The sequence below is a fragment of the Dendrobates tinctorius genome, unplaced genomic scaffold, assembly GCF_039654945.1.
Source record: "Dendrobates tinctorius isolate UK_male_01 unplaced genomic scaffold, ASM3965494v1 ptg000184l, whole genome shotgun sequence".
NCBI classification, from domain to species: domain Eukaryota; kingdom Metazoa; phylum Chordata; class Amphibia; order Anura; family Dendrobatidae; genus Dendrobates; species Dendrobates tinctorius.
This window is the reverse complement of record NW_027361851.1, coordinates 5,888,370-5,906,068: the sequence shown is the minus strand read 5'-3', so window position 1 is coordinate 5,906,068 and position 17,699 is coordinate 5,888,370. Positions and strand designations below refer to the sequence as shown.

General features: G+C 44.6%; 1 protein-coding gene across 1 annotated transcript in view; it reads right to left on the bottom strand.

Annotated features, from left to right (window-relative positions):
* Window positions 1-13,824, bottom strand: part of CXCL12 (C-X-C motif chemokine ligand 12) — a 302,060-nt gene extending 288,236 nt beyond the window's left edge. The window contains exon 1 of the mRNA XM_073552082.1: window positions 13,686-13,824. Coding sequence (XP_073408183.1) covers window positions 13,686-13,746 — 61 coding nt within the window. The 5' untranslated portion in view covers window positions 13,747-13,824. The remainder of the gene's footprint in view (window positions 1-13,685) is intronic.
* Window positions 13,825-17,699: the final 3,875 nt, after the last annotated feature.

Here is a 17,699-nt window from a genome sequence, read left to right as displayed (position 1 = left end):
GAGATCCGGTCGTACTGCACTGTATGTTTTCTGGCGTCCTTATTTTGTACGCTCACTGCATAAAGGGGCCCCTCATCCATTTCGCCCCAGCACCAAGGGAGTCCACCCATGCTAGCAATCTCCACATCCTGAGTGACCTGCCTGTCTGTCCTGCCACTGTCTGTAATGCAGTATTCCTGGGAAAACTCGAATCTCCTCTCCCTTCAGCTGTCATTTCTCCAGCTGGCACACTGTCTCTGGATGGCTTGGCACTTTCTTTAATGCTGCGGGGCGTTGGGTAGGTCGGACATCTCGCCCACCCGAGCACTAAGGGCTCACCGCCCTGACTAAACCATGAAATCCTGCTACCTTAATCCCCAACTAAACTCTCCTATGTTAACTATTTACAGGGTGGTGCATACTAGAGAACTATATGTCCCCATCTAGTGTCTAAGCTGTACACTGCACTGTCCCTATTATCTACATTGTGCAACCGGATAACAGTATTACAATGGCATTCAACAATATATATATATATATATATATATATATATATATATATATATAGACATACAGGACAGCCATGATGACCCTCCTACATTTTCCCTTCCTTTTACCAATGTCGTCCCCGACAATACTATGCTTAAAAACAAAACTTTACTGTTTACATAGAATACTCCAAGCAGGGAGAACACGTATACAACAGCTCAACGTGATGAAGTAAATGTCCACCTCTTCTTTAAAAACAAGTGGGTGTGTGGATATAGTCCATCCGAAGGCACCGTCAATCTGAAAACAATATTGTACAAACAGGCACCTTTTTAGGTACTCCGTCCTTAAGAGAGGCGTCCCCCTCCCTTTCTGCACAACACGGTCCCGTGCTTCAGGTGTGGGCTGCCTAGTCCAAAAACGCAGTCCATTGCTGCAGCACAGCCACATCAGGTCCATCAGTCCATGGACCCATTGTTTAATGAAAGAAAAAAGTCCTGCTATTTAAGAGAAGGGGCACAACAGGTGTAACAAAAACGTATTCACAACTTAACGTTCACTTTAGACCGTACCGGCCACATTTGCTCCTGGCTCTGGGATCATAACAGGGCTCCTTGGCCTGTAGGGATCCAGAACAGTCCCGGTTATCACAAGTCCAATGAGCATAACCTTTAACAGCTATTTTTTTTTTTTTTTTTTTACTATTCACGCACCATAGTTCACCGGCACATGCCCTGTGCCACCTTTTAATTTGGGTTCCATGCCCGGGAATGAGCTGAAGAGGGCTGCCTCGCTACAGCAGGGGTAGTGCTGGAAGTAGATGTCACACGGGACACTGATCGTTCTTGTGGGGGGGCTCGGCTATACTGTAGTTCCAATCTGTCCTCCTCCTGGCACAATGTCACAGCTACCTCATAGTAGCCTCTGGGGCAGTCCTCTTTGAAGTAGGAGATACAGTCTCTTTCCATTAGGGGTTGCCCATGTTTTACTGAGGCAGCATTAAAATAGACTTTATCATCAGTCCCTGCCTCCCGGATAAAACTGTACCCCTGGTCCACGTTGGTATAAACTCATTGTCCACGGGATCGGCGTCTGGCCATAGCGCCCTTCCCGTGCTAATGTAACTGGACTCAAATCTCTTTCTCTTGGCGCTTCGTTTCTGCAAGAATGTCCACTATCGATGCGGACTGACTAGGGGTAAAGACTGGCCCTGTTTTGCTCTGCGAACCCGGGAAACGCCAGACTTCTCACCTACGCCTTCCATGGGCATACTCTCCCATCCCCGATGGCTGGGGGTCAAATCCAAGGGCCTGCTCCATAGGACAGAGGGTCATGGGACAGTACAGCCTGGTGGGGTGGAAGACCGCGGTAAGGACCAGCCCTCCGGTTTCAAGGGTAGGGGCTCACTCACTGCTGTTGTTTGTGGAGCACTGTCCGTACTCGTCCTGCTTGAGTGGGGTCCTTCCTGTGTCAGGAGTCGCCGTACTCTCCACTGGAGGCCTTGATGAATCAGCCGTGGCCGCCCCGCAGGTGTCAGATCCCTCCGTGGGCGCGCCTGCATACTTCAGCTCCTGCTGGCAAAGTTCTGGCGTGGCCTTTATCTCCGACACAGTCTCCTCAGAGGTTGTCACTGCTTTCGGTCTCCGCTGCAGCTGTGGATCGGACTACAGACACAATGGTTCTGCCTTCCGATGAGGTTCCTGCTCCAGCTCCAGTCGTTGCGGAAACGGCAACTCAGCTTTCCACGACTCCGATGAGGCATGCTCCTCCGGCAGGTGCTCCGTCGGGGAGGTGGCTGGTTTTGGCTCCAGAAGATGGCATTCCGGCTCATGGTGATGTGATGACTCAGGCTCTGACAGCCGCCAGGGACCTTCTTCCACAGGTGGCAGGTACCATTCGCTGATCCCGTCCTTGCGTCATCCGGGTAAGGTTCTTTCCACCTCCTGCTGCCATTTCCTCTCTATGCGGCCTATGCCACCACAGTGTCGGGTGCATGAGTGGTGCATCGCTGCCAGCGCCATGTCATGTAATTATGCTGGGTAGCTACACATGGGTTGTTCCTCTGGGCCCCACCCATTCCAGGGTGGAGTCGCTTCCAGTCGCTCCACCCATTTTATTGTATCCTGTTGTAAGAGGCGGGTTCTTCTTCTTAGACGTTCCCACCAGGGGTGGGCACCATGGTTAGGCCACAGACTAAGCCAGACAGCTTTTTGCGCCAATTCTCCATCAGGACAGCCACAGAGCGAGGCGGTCAAGGTTGTTGTTCTTCATCTGCATGCCAATATCCACCATCTTTGGAGTAGCCATATTCGTATTAGAGTTGTTAGACAAGTCCAGGATTTCAGTCACATCCGGCAAATTAACAGCATCCTCAAAATCTTCACCTCTTTCTTTTCTGTCCACTTCAGTCACATCAAGTTCATCACTTGCAGCATTCCCTCGCTGCACTTTGTTGGCATCCTGATGACTACGTCAAGTGTAGGAGTCAGCCAAGACAGTAGTCGTGGATGAGTCTAGCGGGCTTTGCATGCCCTGGCCTTCCCCTACATGAAAATTACAATCTTCTGGCAACGTACTTGCCTGCTCACTCCCTGCGTCATCAGGATCTTCACTCCAGTCCTTAGGGTTACCTCCAGCCACTTCTGAATAAACAGAGACACAGTCCAGATACAACTCAAAATGCAAAACTTTACTTTTGGATCTTCACAGCACATCCAGATACATTCCATCAACAACTACAGTTTTCATGTTACACGATACTGCATCTTTCCCTTCTCTCCTCTCCCTGTCACGTGGCTTGAGATTGGGATGTACTGCACTGTACGTTTTTCCGGTGTCCTCGCTGTGTACGCTCACTGCATACAGGGGGTCCCACATCTGTTTTGCTCAAGCACCAAGGGAGTCCACCCATACTAGCTATCTCCACATCCTGAGTGACCCGCCCGTCTGTCCTGCTAAGTTCTGCAATGCAGTATTCTTCCTGGGAAAATTGAATCTCCTGTTTCTGAGGAAAACTCAATCTCTTTTCCCTTCAGCTGTCACTTCACTAGCTGGCACACTGTCTCTGGATGGCTGGGCACTTTTTTTAATGTTGCGGGGCATTGGGTAGCTTGGGCATCTTGCCCACCAGAGCACTAAGAGCTCCTCGCCCTAACTGACTAAACCAGGAAACCCTGCTACCTTACTCCCCAACTAACCCCTCCTATGTTAACTATTTACAGGGTGGTGCATACTAGAGAACTAGTGGAATGTGGGATATTAGTGGCAGTAGTCTGGCAGCTGTGACGGGATGATGTGGGAAATTAGGGGTAGTAGTCCGGTGGCTTTCACGGGATGATGTGGGATATTAGGGGTAGTAGTCTGGTGGCTCTGATGGGATGATGTGGGATATTAGTGGTAGAAGTCTGGTGGCTCTGGCTGACAGGACAATGTGGGATATTAATAATAATAATAATAATTTTTATTTATGTAGCGCCAACATATTCCGCAGCACTTTACAATAAAGAGGGGACATGTACAGACAATAAATTCAATACAATTTAAGACAATTTAAACAGTGACGTTAGGAGTGAATTCCCTGCTCGCAAGCTTACAATCTACAAGAAAATGGGGGGGGACAGTAGGTGAAAAGTGATTCTTATTTCAGGTCTGGCAATTATAATAGGGATTGTCATATAAAGCTGCATAATCCAGTCATCAGCCCGTGTGTGTAAGTGCAATAATCAAGTATCAAGTGCAGTTATCGTGTGCATGGAGGGTGTGGAGATGAATAGTAGAGTGCAGATTCAGAATAATATTTGGAAGGAGGGAACAGGGAAAAGTTAGTTTACTGAGTAGTTGATGTGGTAGGCTTGTTTGAAGAGATGGGATTTCAAAGCGCGCTTGAATAGGTCGGGGCTAGGTATCAGTCTGATCGTCTGGGGAAGTGGATTCCAGAGAGCTGGCGCAGCACGAGAGAAGTCTTGGAGACAGAGGTGCGAGGTTCAGATTACGGGGGATGTTAGTCTTAGGTCATTTGTAGAATGGAGGGCACGTGTAGGGCGATAGACAGAGATGAGAGAGGAGATATAAAGTGGTGCAGAACTGTGGAGAGCTTTGTGGGTGAGAGAGATGAGTTTATACTGGACCCTGTAGGTAGGTAGCCAGTGTAATGACTGGCAAAAGATGGAGGCATCAGTGAAGCGGCTGGACAGAAATATGACCCTGGCTGCCGCATTGAAGATGGATTGGAGAGGAAAAAGTTTGGTAAGAGGGAGACCGATCAGAAGAGAGTTGCAGTAGTCCAGGTGAGAATGAATAAGAGCGACAGTCTTAGCAGTTTCAAAGGTGAGAAAAGGTCGGATTCTGGAGATGTTTTTAAGATGTAGGTGACAAGAGTGAGTGAGTGATCGGATATAGGGAGTAAAGGAAAGTTCGGTGTCGAATATGACCCCAAGACAGCGGGCATGCTGCTTGGGAGTTATGGTTGTAGTGTAGTGTATTAGGGGTAGTAGTCCGGTAGCTCTGGCTGATGGGCTGATGTGGGATATTAGGAGTAGTAGTCCGGTGGTTCTGACCGGATGATGTGGGATATTAAGGGTAGTATTCCGGTCGCGCTGGCTGACGGGATGATGAGGGATATTAGGGGTAGTAGTCTGGTGGCTTTCATGGGATGATGGGGGATATTGGAGTAGTAGTTCGGTGGCTTTGACAGGATAATGTGTGATATTAGTGGTAGTAATCCAGTGGCTCTGGCTGATGGGGGATATTAGGGGTAGTAGTCTGTTGGCTCTGGCTGACGGGATGATATGGGATATTAGGGGTAGTAGTCCGGTAGCTCTGGCTGATGGGATGATGTGGGACATCAGGGGTAGTAGTCTGGTGGCTCTGGCTGACGGGATGATGTGGGATATTAGGGGTAGTAGTCCGGTGGCTCTGGCTGACGGGATGATGTGGGATATTAGGGGTAGTAGTCTGGTGGCTCTGGCTGACAGGATGATGTAGGATATTAGGGGTAGTAGTCCAGTAGCTCTGGCTGACGGGATGATGTGGGATATTATAGTGAATTTGGCTATGTGCAGTGGGTGGGGCTATACACTCAGCTTTATATATATATATATATAGATCTAATTATAATTTGTTATAACTAACCATAGTTAGTTACTATGCCCAGGTAACGCCGGGGTCTTCAGTTAGTCAATGTATATAATTAAGATATAAACTGGGAGTTGTACTTATAAGAGATTAAACTATCAATTTGCTGGCCTGTGCAGAAGAGCACACAGATTTTCTGCACCCAATCACTATTATGGTTCTCTTTGTTTAATTGTTTTAAGAGACATGGAATAGATGTGTCTTCTATTCAGTGGCATGGGGCCGAGCTGCTATACCAGACCCATAGGCACTATTTCTAGGTATCTACACCTTTTCAGTGCAGTTTTTTATCGCTCCATTTTTATTTTTGTAATTTATTTTTGCCAAGTCTATTTTGTATGCCCCATCAAGGCAGGTCATGGGAATTTAATGCATTTGAATTAATCATACTTGATGATAATACGCTATTAAGTATTTCTGCTATCATTGTTGGATATCTATTTTACTGAAAGTTTGTGCAGTTTTAAGGGTAAATTGTGCCTTCACGTTGTATTTTCAGTCAGACGTGGGAACGCACAGGAAGTGTAAGGGAGCACTGTATTATATTACAGTCATTGGAATCTGAAAATTAAACCCAAGCTCAAACCAGACACCACTGGACGCAGACCCACATTAGCCACAATTATCCAATTTAAATGTCACTCTATCTTTGGACACCCTGCAGTTCTCCACTTTTTCTGTCACTGAAGCTAAAGCCGTATGTTCTCTAGAAGGGGGAGAGGGTTACTCAGTTTAACTTTTTGTTTTCATGGAGGCATCTGCAACCAACCTTAAAATCTCTGTTTTCATAGGAATTCCAGAGCTTCATATCTCAGATAGATCTTCTAGCCTTAGTCCTCCAATGGCTATTACTACAGGCCACAGACTTTCCTTTGGGGATATTTTAGAAGCTGGAAAATGACCCTCTCTTAACATGAACACCATTATTTATTAGATTGCAGCAGTCATGAATTCTTCAGCTTTTCTAAGTGGCATCTAGGTATTTACTTGTCAATGGTAGGTCAAAAGCTGGAGACTGTTTGACCCTAGAAATAGCAATGCTTTCCTGAAGTTTCTAGAGTAATGGCTTATAGAGTGGACAGGTACTTGGGTGTTTGCACTACAAAGGTGTCTCTTCTCCAGTAGTTCCTTTTATCTCATCTGATCCTTTATCTTTGATTGCTTCCCTCTCTACTTTCCCTCTGCTGCTTGTCCTTAGTCATGGAAAGCTTGTAAAATATTTTAGTAATTGAGTCCCATAAAGATTGTAAAAACTGGTTGTTTCTTTAGCACAGGAGAAGTGTCAATTATTGCAACGCTACTAAATATCTTATCACTTGGCTTGTAATGACCAGATAATACAATGTTCTAGTAAATAGCAGGACTTATTGTGTGCCTGTGCTACTGGTATAGAACATTTTAAGGATAGATTTATGCCTCAATTTGTCACATTATTTATGGTTACAAATGAATCAACAGTTTCCTGCAATGGTAGATAAAAGCAAATGAAAATTACCACAAAAAAGAAAATTTAAAATTCATCCACATAAAACAGGAAATATTGATACTGACACAAAAGAAAAAACTGATAAGCAAGAATAGGGAAAAAATAAAGAGGTATTTATAAAAAAAATATGTAAAGGGCACACACACAATTATATGTAATCGATAAATTAATACTGAAGTATGAAAATGTCATAAAAGCAGAGTTCATTCTCATTGACTAAAAAGTCTCTTTCTTTAATATATTATAAGTCTTTAGAATATCTAGACTATTTATCTGCAGGAACCTATAATATTTATGTCTGTGCCATGTAAATAATTCAGTGTAATGGTGTAAAACAGGTAAAAAGCTTATGTACCGTAAAACAAGTAGAGCACGTGAACAATTCAAGAAGGCGCCAAAATTAACTAGAAATCAGTATAGTTTTTAGCACAATATTTAAGATACAGAATGAAGGACAATATAAAATGATATTGTGGCATCTTGCTAGCCAGAAAATCTATGGAAATACGTTTATTCCCAAAAATGACAAGCGTATTCTGAGAGTGATACCTTGATTGGCAAACAAGAAATATTATCTTCACAAGCTTTCAGAGCAGAGGATCCTCCGTCAGACAAATTTACTTATTTATTTAGTTAGCCAATGAAGGTACTGTCATGACCCAGGTTGGATCTGACAGATTAAATGTACAAAGTAAACTTTTTTTTCCTTTAGCTGTGTGCTAAAGTGTGGTTTTGCCCCGGTGGCCATTAGGGTCATTGCACTGTGGTGGTTTCAGTTCTAGCTTTCCCCCCAGTGGTCAGTAGGGTCATTGCACTCTGGTTACCTTAGTTGGTGCACATGATTATGTAACAGGTGTTATTGCTCTATAAAAGAGTGTCAGGTGTGTCAATCACTGTTGGTGATAGTCTTGAGTTACACGCAAGCCTGGGTGAAGGATGGAGCTGAAGGAGAGTTGCGGGCAGCTCAGTCAGAGTTCTGGAGTGGCAGCTATGGTGTCTGCGAGGAGGGCTGGCATGGCTTGGTGGGGTAGCAGCTATGGTGTCAGCAAGAAGTTCTTGCATGGCTTGGTGGAGTGGCAGCTATGGTGTAGAGCTGCTCTCATGACGCTGGACTTTTGTTGCTGGAATGCTGGAATCAACATGCTGGACTCTTTTGCTGGAAAGCTGGACTCACATGCTGGACTCTGTTTCTGGACAGCTGCACGCAGGTGGCGGACTCTGTTTGCTCCAAGGCTGCACTATGGTGTTGGATCCGGTCGGAGGAAAAGATGCACGCAGGTGGTGGGCTCTGTTGCTGGGAGCTATAGCAACATAGCAAAGCTAAGTGGTGTTTCCCTGTTTTGTCACTTTTCCTTATGTGTGTTTAGTGCAGTGGTGGGATCAGTTTCCGCACCGTCCTCTTCACTAGTAAGGGACTAGTGCAGGGCGAGTCAGGGTTTCTAGGTTCCTGATCAGTGCCCGGTGCGGAACCGGCCTAGGGAACATTAGGGGTGTAGAGACACTGACTCGGGAGTGCAGGAGGTCTCCACTTCCCCGTTCCCTATTGCAGGGCCCCCATTGTTATTGTTACCCAGGTTTTCCCTTTATTGTTTAAATTTCCCTTACTAGAGGCGGGGTTTACAGACTTACGTGTATTACCTAAATTCGCCAGTTGGAGGCGGTGTATCCAGCTGCACGTTTTATTGTTTAAATTCACCCAGCTGGAGGCGGTTTATCCAGGGTCACGCATGTCATCTAAATCCGCCCTGCTGGAGGTGCTGTGTCCAGTCATGCGTGACCATGACAGGTATCACACCTAGAAATCTATTGTCATTTTTGGCACAAAAGTATTTCCATTAAATACACTTTAAATACATAGAATGGTAGAGTTGGAAGGGACCTCCTTGATCATCTGGTCCAACCCCCTGCTCAAACAGGATTCACTAAATCATCCCAGACAGATGTCTCTTTATCCTTTGTTTGAAGACTTCCATTGAATGAGAACTCACCACCTCTCGTAGCAGCCTGTTCCACTCATTAATCATCCTCACTGTCAAAAAGTTTTTTCTAATATCTAATCTGTGTCTCCTCCCATTCAGTTTCATCCCATTGCTTCTAGTCTTTCCTTGTGCAAATGAGAATAAAGATGATCCTTCTACTATGTGACAGCCCTTGAGATATTTGTAGACAGCTATTAAATCTCCTCACAGTCTTCTTTTTAAAAAGCTAAACATTCCCAAAATCTGTAACCATAACTCCTAGGACATGGTTTGCAGATTGGTCACCATTCTGGTCTCTCTTCTCTGACCTTGCTCCAGTTTGCTGATGTCTTTTTTAAAATATGGTGGCCAAAGCTGGACACAGTATTCCAGATGAAGGCTGACCAAAAAGGAGAAGAGGGGGATAAAGACTTCATGTGATCTAGACTGTATGCTTCTGTTAATACATCCCAGAATTGCATTTGCCTTTTTTGCTGCTGCATCACACTGTTGACTCATGTGCAGTGTGTCATCTATTAGTATACCCAAGTCTTTTTCACATGTGCTGTTGCTTAGCTCTATTCCTCCCATTTTGTATATGCTCTTTCATTTTTATTGCCCAGATGTAGTACTTTGCATTTTTCCCTGTTAAAAAATATTGTTAGTTGCTGCCCACTGCACTAGTTTGTTTATATCTTTTTGAATCCTCTCTCTCTTTTCTAGTATTAGCTATCTTTCCTAACTTTGTGTCATCAGCAAATTTAATCAGTTTACCATCAATTCCTTCATCTAAATCATTGATAAATATGTAGAACAATACAGGACCCAGAACAGAGCCCTGTGGTCCCCCACTTGAGACATTCTTCCAACTGGATGTGCAGCCATTTACAACTACTCTTTGGGTCCGATCACTAAGCCAGTTATGAATCCATCTAACAGTTGCCTTGTCCATTCCATACTTAAGTCATTTTTCAATAAGGATTGTGTGAGATACTTTGTCAGATGCTTTGCTGAAGTCAAGATATACTATACTGTATCTATTGCATTTCCCTGATCCACCCAGTCAGTGATTCTGTTATAGAAGAAAATTAAGTTAGTCTGACAAGACTAATTAGTTACAAACCCATGCTGACTCTGGTTAATCACTTCATTCTTAACCAGATATTGACATACATGTTGTTTAATAATTTGTTCAACCAGAAGCACAAGATAAAAATAATAATAAAACATGGACCAGGCATACGTTCCTGATCTCTGTCTGGGCTTATCTGATCCCATATAAATATACATAGGGTTGTAATTGAATTTGTGTCTGGCTGCAGCCAGTGTTGCGGGTGATTAGAATATGTATACATAAAGATATCTGTAACATGGGGGAGATAAGGAACAGGGGTGGTCAGCTGCACTTATTAGAAAAAATACCTCCAGATACAAAAATCTGCTAAATTATAGTCCTTGCAATGTCAAGGCAACCTAGTGCCTACAGAAAATGTGAACAGTGACCACACAGTGAGGACAGATTAGTGCCTGCTAAGTATGGGAATAGTGGGCTCATGGTTCATCACTACATAATTTTGCTTCAGAACCCAATATGACTTATTGTCAAGCCATTGTTTCCTAGACACTGACATAATTTTATATTCTAATGAGTCAGATATTGAATGGTTAGATCAAACAATGTAGCCAAATGCTCCTACTGTATAGGGGGTTCAGTGATTTCATAGTTAATGCTTACTGGAGGCTATTTGTGTCTCATTGAACTATGGGAATCTTAGTGCTTGTAGATGTGTATCTGTAGTGTAGTATGTAGCATATCTATAGCATTGGGCACATGGTAAATTAACTATATTGATAAATGTACTGACAATCATGGGCAAAGTAATAGAAAAATAACAAAGACTGCACATCCAACACCAACAATCCTGCAGTTATAAATAATATTCTTATAAACTGAATTCTTATAGGGCTCTGAGGTTTCTCAGTAATCACCTTAGCCACTGAGCCACCGTGCTGCCCTTTTCAACGAGGTGTTTACTGAGAAACCTCAGAGCCCTATAAGAATTCAGTTTATAAGAATATTATTTATAACTGCAGGATTATTGGTGTTGGATGTGCAGTCTTTGTTATTTTTCTATTACTTTGCTGGAGTCCTGGGTTCGAATCCCACCAAGGACAACATCTGCAAGGAGTTTGTATGTTCTCCCCGTGTTTGCGTGGGTTTACTCCGGGTACTCCGGTTTCCTCCCACACTCCAAAGACATACTGATAGGGAATTTAGATTGTGAGCCCCATCAGGGACAGTGATGATAATGTGTGCAAACTGTAAAGCGCTGCGGAATATGTTAGCGCTATATAAAAAGATAAAGATTATTTATTAACGCGACATCTGAATACATCATGCCATAACAGTATGTCAATATTTATGACTAAATATATCCTTTTCATCAAGATCCTAAGGGTTATAAGGCCATTGGAAATTTTGAATCAGCCCTAAAGATTATAAGGCCATTGGAAAAGTTAAACTTTTAGGGGAAGGTCTTATAGAGGAGCTTAGCTGGCATAGATACATTTATGCTTTCCAGATGTTGTAGACTGATATACCACCACTAGATAGAAGGTGAGAGATCTGCGAAGCTCACCAGAGGACAGGATCCATGGACTATTCACACACCCTCTTGGGCTGGGGATTCTTTTATCTTCCTATGCTAATGATGTTTATGGTTTTCTTTTTAATGGAAAATAGTTAAATTAACTGTCCCCAATCCCCTACAAACTCCTGTGTGATTTTATTATAGACAAGAGAGAGATGGTCTCCTGAATGTACACCATTAACAGAGATGTTCAGGGCAAAACAAAAGATACAAATTTCAATGTGATCATAAGAAATAAAGGAATCCCAGGTGCGGACCAGGACTCCTCAGATAGCTGGATGTTTCTATTAAATTATTAGATGTATATCAACAATTTAGTGAGATCAACTCACTCAATATTCATAAATCGTATTCGGATATTCACTATACACAGTATAAACCTTCTCAAAATGTGAGTAAACCAGAAAAAGTCCAAGAATATAAAGACTTTAAAATAATTTCATTAATGACACGAAACATTAAAAGAGAAAAGTGCATAAAAGGAGAAAAAGGAGAAAGCAACGGTAGGTGAAACGTGCGATGGAGTTGGGAAGTAGGGAATTTATAATCCTTATTACACCTTTTATGCACGTTATCTCAGATTTTATGTCTGTTTACCACTGCACTTTATATAGATTATGTTAGGATTATATATGGTCTAGTTATTTGATCATGGTCCCAGTGTATACTATGTTGTTATTATTATTATCTCCTTGCACTATGGTATTTTACTATGTCCAATTTATGCTGGTTCTCTTTTGTTCTTTTAATGTTTCGTGTCAAGAATAAAATTATTTTAAAGTCTTTATATTCTTGGACTTTTTCTGGTTTATTCACATTTTGAGAAGGTTTATAAATTACTATATGTGCAACACATTTTCCTCAGGATAGATATATCAAGTATAGTATGTGAATGCATACGTGTAATGTTATGTCTACATGAAGCCGCTCTGCCACAGAAACATTGCTGACATAGTAGAAGTTATGAATAAAAGCCAAAGCATTGACACTTATCAATTATGCACCGTAATACATGAGAACAGACCAATATTAGAATCTATACTGACAGCTTAAACATCTGGATCTGAAAATAACAACCTTCTAAAGATTTACAACCCCAATCCAAATCACTGCTGACTACAGAATTCAGCCATGAAGGCCCTGCCTAAAAACATCAGGATTCCGAGATGGTTTAATGGCTAATTAAACAAGCGATGACAAAGTGTTCCAGCACACCTGGAATTAGACCCCTAGACCACGACACAAGATGATGAATGGCTTCGGTTTACCCTTGTCAGAACTTATTTTCATTAAACATATCATTATTTTGTTGTTGTTTCGAAGTTTAATGCAGTTACCAATATGCTGAACTGAACTATTGGAAGAAACCTTTGCTGAACCTCAAGGATGGCTGGCAATGCTTGTAAAGGGGGCATGGACACCAATTAGGTCCCCACTGTGTGGCACACATTCCAAGCAGAAAACATTACTGATCTATTTCATAATGCCTCCTTTATTCCAAAACTACAAATGTCTGGGAGCTTCACTGATGTGTCTGGCTCAGGAGTCGTAGTTTAGCATTTGTCCATGTAAGAGTTGCGCAGATCTCTTTGTGGATAAAGCTAGCACGAAAATATATTTCTAAAAGAAACTGACTACAGTCCAGAGGGGGGAGGGGGACCTTTTTTGTATTTATCTAGCAAAAGAAAATGGGTTAAAGCAGATGAAAAATAGTAATGCAGAAATGGCTGCATGTGGAGACATCAGCAGGACGCAAGGTTGGCAGTAACCCTACCTGTAGAAAAGCCACATAGGAACAAACCAAAGAGTGACTTGACCTAGTTCCCACTCAGGATTCCAGAAAACATCCCAGCTCCCCACCCGTGGGCTTCATTCTGCCTTGTTATGTTACAAGAACTTTAGAAGCAGGAAGAGTTTGTAAAACTTATGTGCAAACTCCAACCATTGTTCTTGGTGATATGGAGTGGTGGATGGTCCATGGCTACCTACCTTCTGAGGAGCAGATCATCCCCAGCAGTAAAGTAAGGAGAGCGAGGAGCCTCAGGTCCATGCTGGCAGACGACGTTTGCAGTAGGAGAGCAGGGCTGAGAATGAGCTCCTCTCACCGTGGAGATGCCTGGGAGCAGCGCAGGGCTGGGGGTGGGGACAAGCTCCGGGTGATTTATCACCTCTGGCATGTTATTACATCCTTCCTCTATTAAAATAGTTGGATGTAGATCAGCACAGCTCTGCTTCTCTATAGGTGTGCTCTCTGCTAGCTGCAGGCATGGTCAACTGCACAACCTTCTCCTAAACTGGTCCCTCAGACCTTGGGTCTGCTGTATTGCTGAGCTCAGCTGGCTGTACAATATTAGACATGCATTGTGTTCTTGTTATCACCCAGACTTACTCCGTATTTTGAGTGTATATACCACTCAGGGCCGGACTGGGACTGCAAATCAAAGCAGCCCACATGCATATCAATTAAATAGGAGTGTATTTTTTGTGGGTGATAACACTAAGGGAGTTAAATAGGTGAAAAATGACAACATACATCCCTCCTTGTCTTTAAAAGTTGGGAGATATGGCATTGTGTGACTGCGCCTATGTCCCTTGACCCTACTGACAGATTTTGTTTTGAAAAGAAAAAAAATTGCATTGTGCCATGAGTGTTAGGCTGGATGAACGCACCAAATAATAAAATAATAATGAGTTGCGTTCACAGCCTGGGGTCCACCGTGCAGAGATGGAATACTGCTGCTAAGTAATGGCAAACACTATATGGCTATATAATAAATGAACGCACGAGGGTTAACGTCACCCGGTGTGTACGAGGCGGACTGTGTTGCCTCACAGAGCCGCATTACCACTGAATATAAATGCAGAAGCCTGTTAAGCTCACAGCAGAGCTCGGCGAAGTGAGCGCTGGTGTAAAGTCACAGGACTGTGCCCCAAGACACAGGGTCAGAGTCCCTCTAGACTCACCAGCACTTGGCGCTGCAGTAGATGCGATACGTATGTTCCTACCTGGATGGCACAATATGGCGCTAAGTGAGGTGCTGACCTGGAAGCACAGTGGCATAAAGCTTAGCCACTGACAGGCGCTGACGCTAACCACAAGACCCTGGACCAACATTTTTGCTCAGCAGGAATCTCTGCGGCCACAGTGGAATGGGAGACCGCAGAGGACATGGCTTGAGATTTCCCCTGTGCAGTGGGGGAAACTTGACGCCTAACATTACTACCCCCCTCTTTGCCCCCCTCCCCCCTGTGCCTCTCTACGCTCAAAGGCCGCAATGAGTAATGGAGCTCAGATGTTCTCCACTGGTTCCCAGGTCCGATCCTGCGGGCCATGACCCCTCCAATCCACCAGACAATACTTTTTTCCCACTTACTACCTTGCAGCCCAAAATGGCGTTCACCTCAAACTCGTCCGAGGACAAGTTTGATGTCCCGGCAGATGACTTGGAGAACCGGGACATGCGAACGGGCTTAAGGAGAGAAACGTGGAATGTATCAGTGATACCCAGGCGTGGGGGAAGGACCAGCTGGTAGACTACAGGGTTGACCTGTTCAAGGACCTTGAAAACACCAATGTAGCGAGGTGCGAACTTAGTGGACTCGACCCGCAGCCTGATGTTACGGATGGAGAGCCACACTAAGTCGCCAGGGGAGAAGGTCGGAGCGGGGCGCCGGTGTGCGTCAGCGGAGGCCCTCATTCTCTCCTTGGAGGCCCGGATGGCATCCTGAGTGCAGTCACAAACGTCACGTGCTTCCACCGCCCAGTCTGCCACCCTAGAAACAGTGGAAGACACGGGCATGGGAACAGGGACGTAATGGCTGTAGTTGAGGAGGAATGGGGTCTTACTGGTGGAATCAGCCACAGCATTGTTCAACGCAAACTCCGCCCATGGTAGCAGTGATGCCCAGTCATCCTGCCTTGCCGAGACAAAGTGTCGTAGATATGTGACCAGGGTCTGGTTGGCCCTCTCTACCAGCCCGTTCGTCTTGGGATGATAGGCCGATGAGAGATTCAGCTCAATGCTGAGGAGACTACAGAGTTCTCTTCAAAACCAAGATGCAAACTGGGGGCCCCGATCACTGACTACCTTATCCGGCATACCATGAAGGGGCGAAAGATATGTTTAATAAACAGCGCTGCCAGACCCCGTGCAGAAGGTAACCTCGCGAGAGGCACCAGATGCACTATTTTGGAGAAATGGTCGGTGACAACCCAGATAACCGTGCTGCCCCTGGACTTGGGCAGAACCACCACAAAGTCCATGCCGACCGTCTCCCAGGTCCTGTCTGCCACCGGCAGGGGGTGAAGTAGCCCAGCGGACCACTGCAGAGGGGTCTTATTCTGGGCGCTACAGACACACGCCTGAATATAGTCCCTGACGTGACGGGCCATAGGCGGCCACCAGTACATCCTCGCCAGAAGCTCAGATATCCGTTTTGTCCCAAAATGTCCACCCACCCTGGACGAGTGAGCCCAAAAGAGGACCTATGGTCGCAGATGGGCAGGGACAAATGTCTTGCCCGGAGGTACAGACTCAAGAGCAACTGGAGCCACTGTCCTCAGGCTCTCGGAAGGGACAATCAGTTGAGGCTCCTCCTCCTCCTCTGACACCATGGAGTGGGAGAGAGCATCGGCTCGGACGTTGTTCTCCCCGGAGAGAAAATGTAGAGTAAAGTGGAACCGGGAGAAGAACAGGGACTATTTGACCTGACGAGAGTTCAGCCGCTGGGCCGTCTGCAAATATACCAAGTTCTTATGGTCAGTGAACACCTGGAAAGGGTGGTGAGCCCCCTCCAGGAGGTGTCTCCACTCCGAAAAGGCCAACTTCATTGCTAGCAACTCCCTGTCCCTGATGGAATAATTACTCTCAGCCGGTGTGAAGGTCTTGGAGAAAAATAAGCATGGGTGCTCCCAACCTTGAGTGTCCTTCTGGAACAGGACCGCTCCAGCACCAACAGAAGAAGCATCCACCTCCAGAATGAAGGGTTTATCTACATCGGGGCGATGTAGAATGGGAGCGCTAGTGAAATGGGACTTAATGGAGGAGAAGGCCTTGGACACAGGTTCTGACCATAACTTGGGATTCACTCCCTTCTTGGTGAGGGCCACCAAGGGAGCTACCAAAGTCAAAAAGTGGGGAATATATTGTCAATAGTAATTTATGAACCCCATAAAGCGCTGTACTGCTCTGCCATTTTCTATCAGCCTGCATTCAGCGAACATCTCATTCCTCTACTCCTCTTGTGTCAGCATCGGTGGTATGTAAACATGCTCCCTGTATATGATTTCTTTCTCATATTAACCAGCTTAGTTAGCTCTCACCCCGCTCAGCTAATAGTGCAGATGTGTATGCTACAGTGGGGAAAAAAAGTATTTAGTCAGTCAGCAATAGTGCAAGTTCCACCACTTAAAAAGATGAGATGTAATTTACATCATAGGTAGACCTCAACTATGGGAGACAAACTGAGAAAAAAAAATCCAGAAAATCACATTGTCTGTTTTTTTTTCATTTTATTTGCATATTATGGTGGAAAATAAGTATTTGGTCAGAAACAAAATTTCATCTCAATACTTTGTGATATATCCTTTGTTGGCAATGACAGAGGTCAAACGTTTTCTGTAAGTCTTCACAAGGTTGCCACACACTGTTGTTGGTATGTTGGCCCATTCCTCCATGCAGATCTCCTCTAGAGCAGTGATGTTTTTGGCTTTTCGCTTGGTAACACGGACTTTCAACTCCCTCCAAAGGTTTTCTATAGGGTTGAGATCTGGAGACTGGCTAGGCCACTCCAGGACCTTGAAATGCTTCTTACGAAGCCACTCCTTCGTTGCCCTGGCGGTGTGCTTTGGATCATTGTCATGTTGAAAGACCCAGCCACGTTTCATCTTCAATGCCCTTGCTGATGGAAGGAGGTTTGCACTCAAAATCTCACGATACATGGCCCCATTCATTCTTTCATGTACCCGGATCAGTCATCCTGGCCCCTTTGCAGAGAAACAGC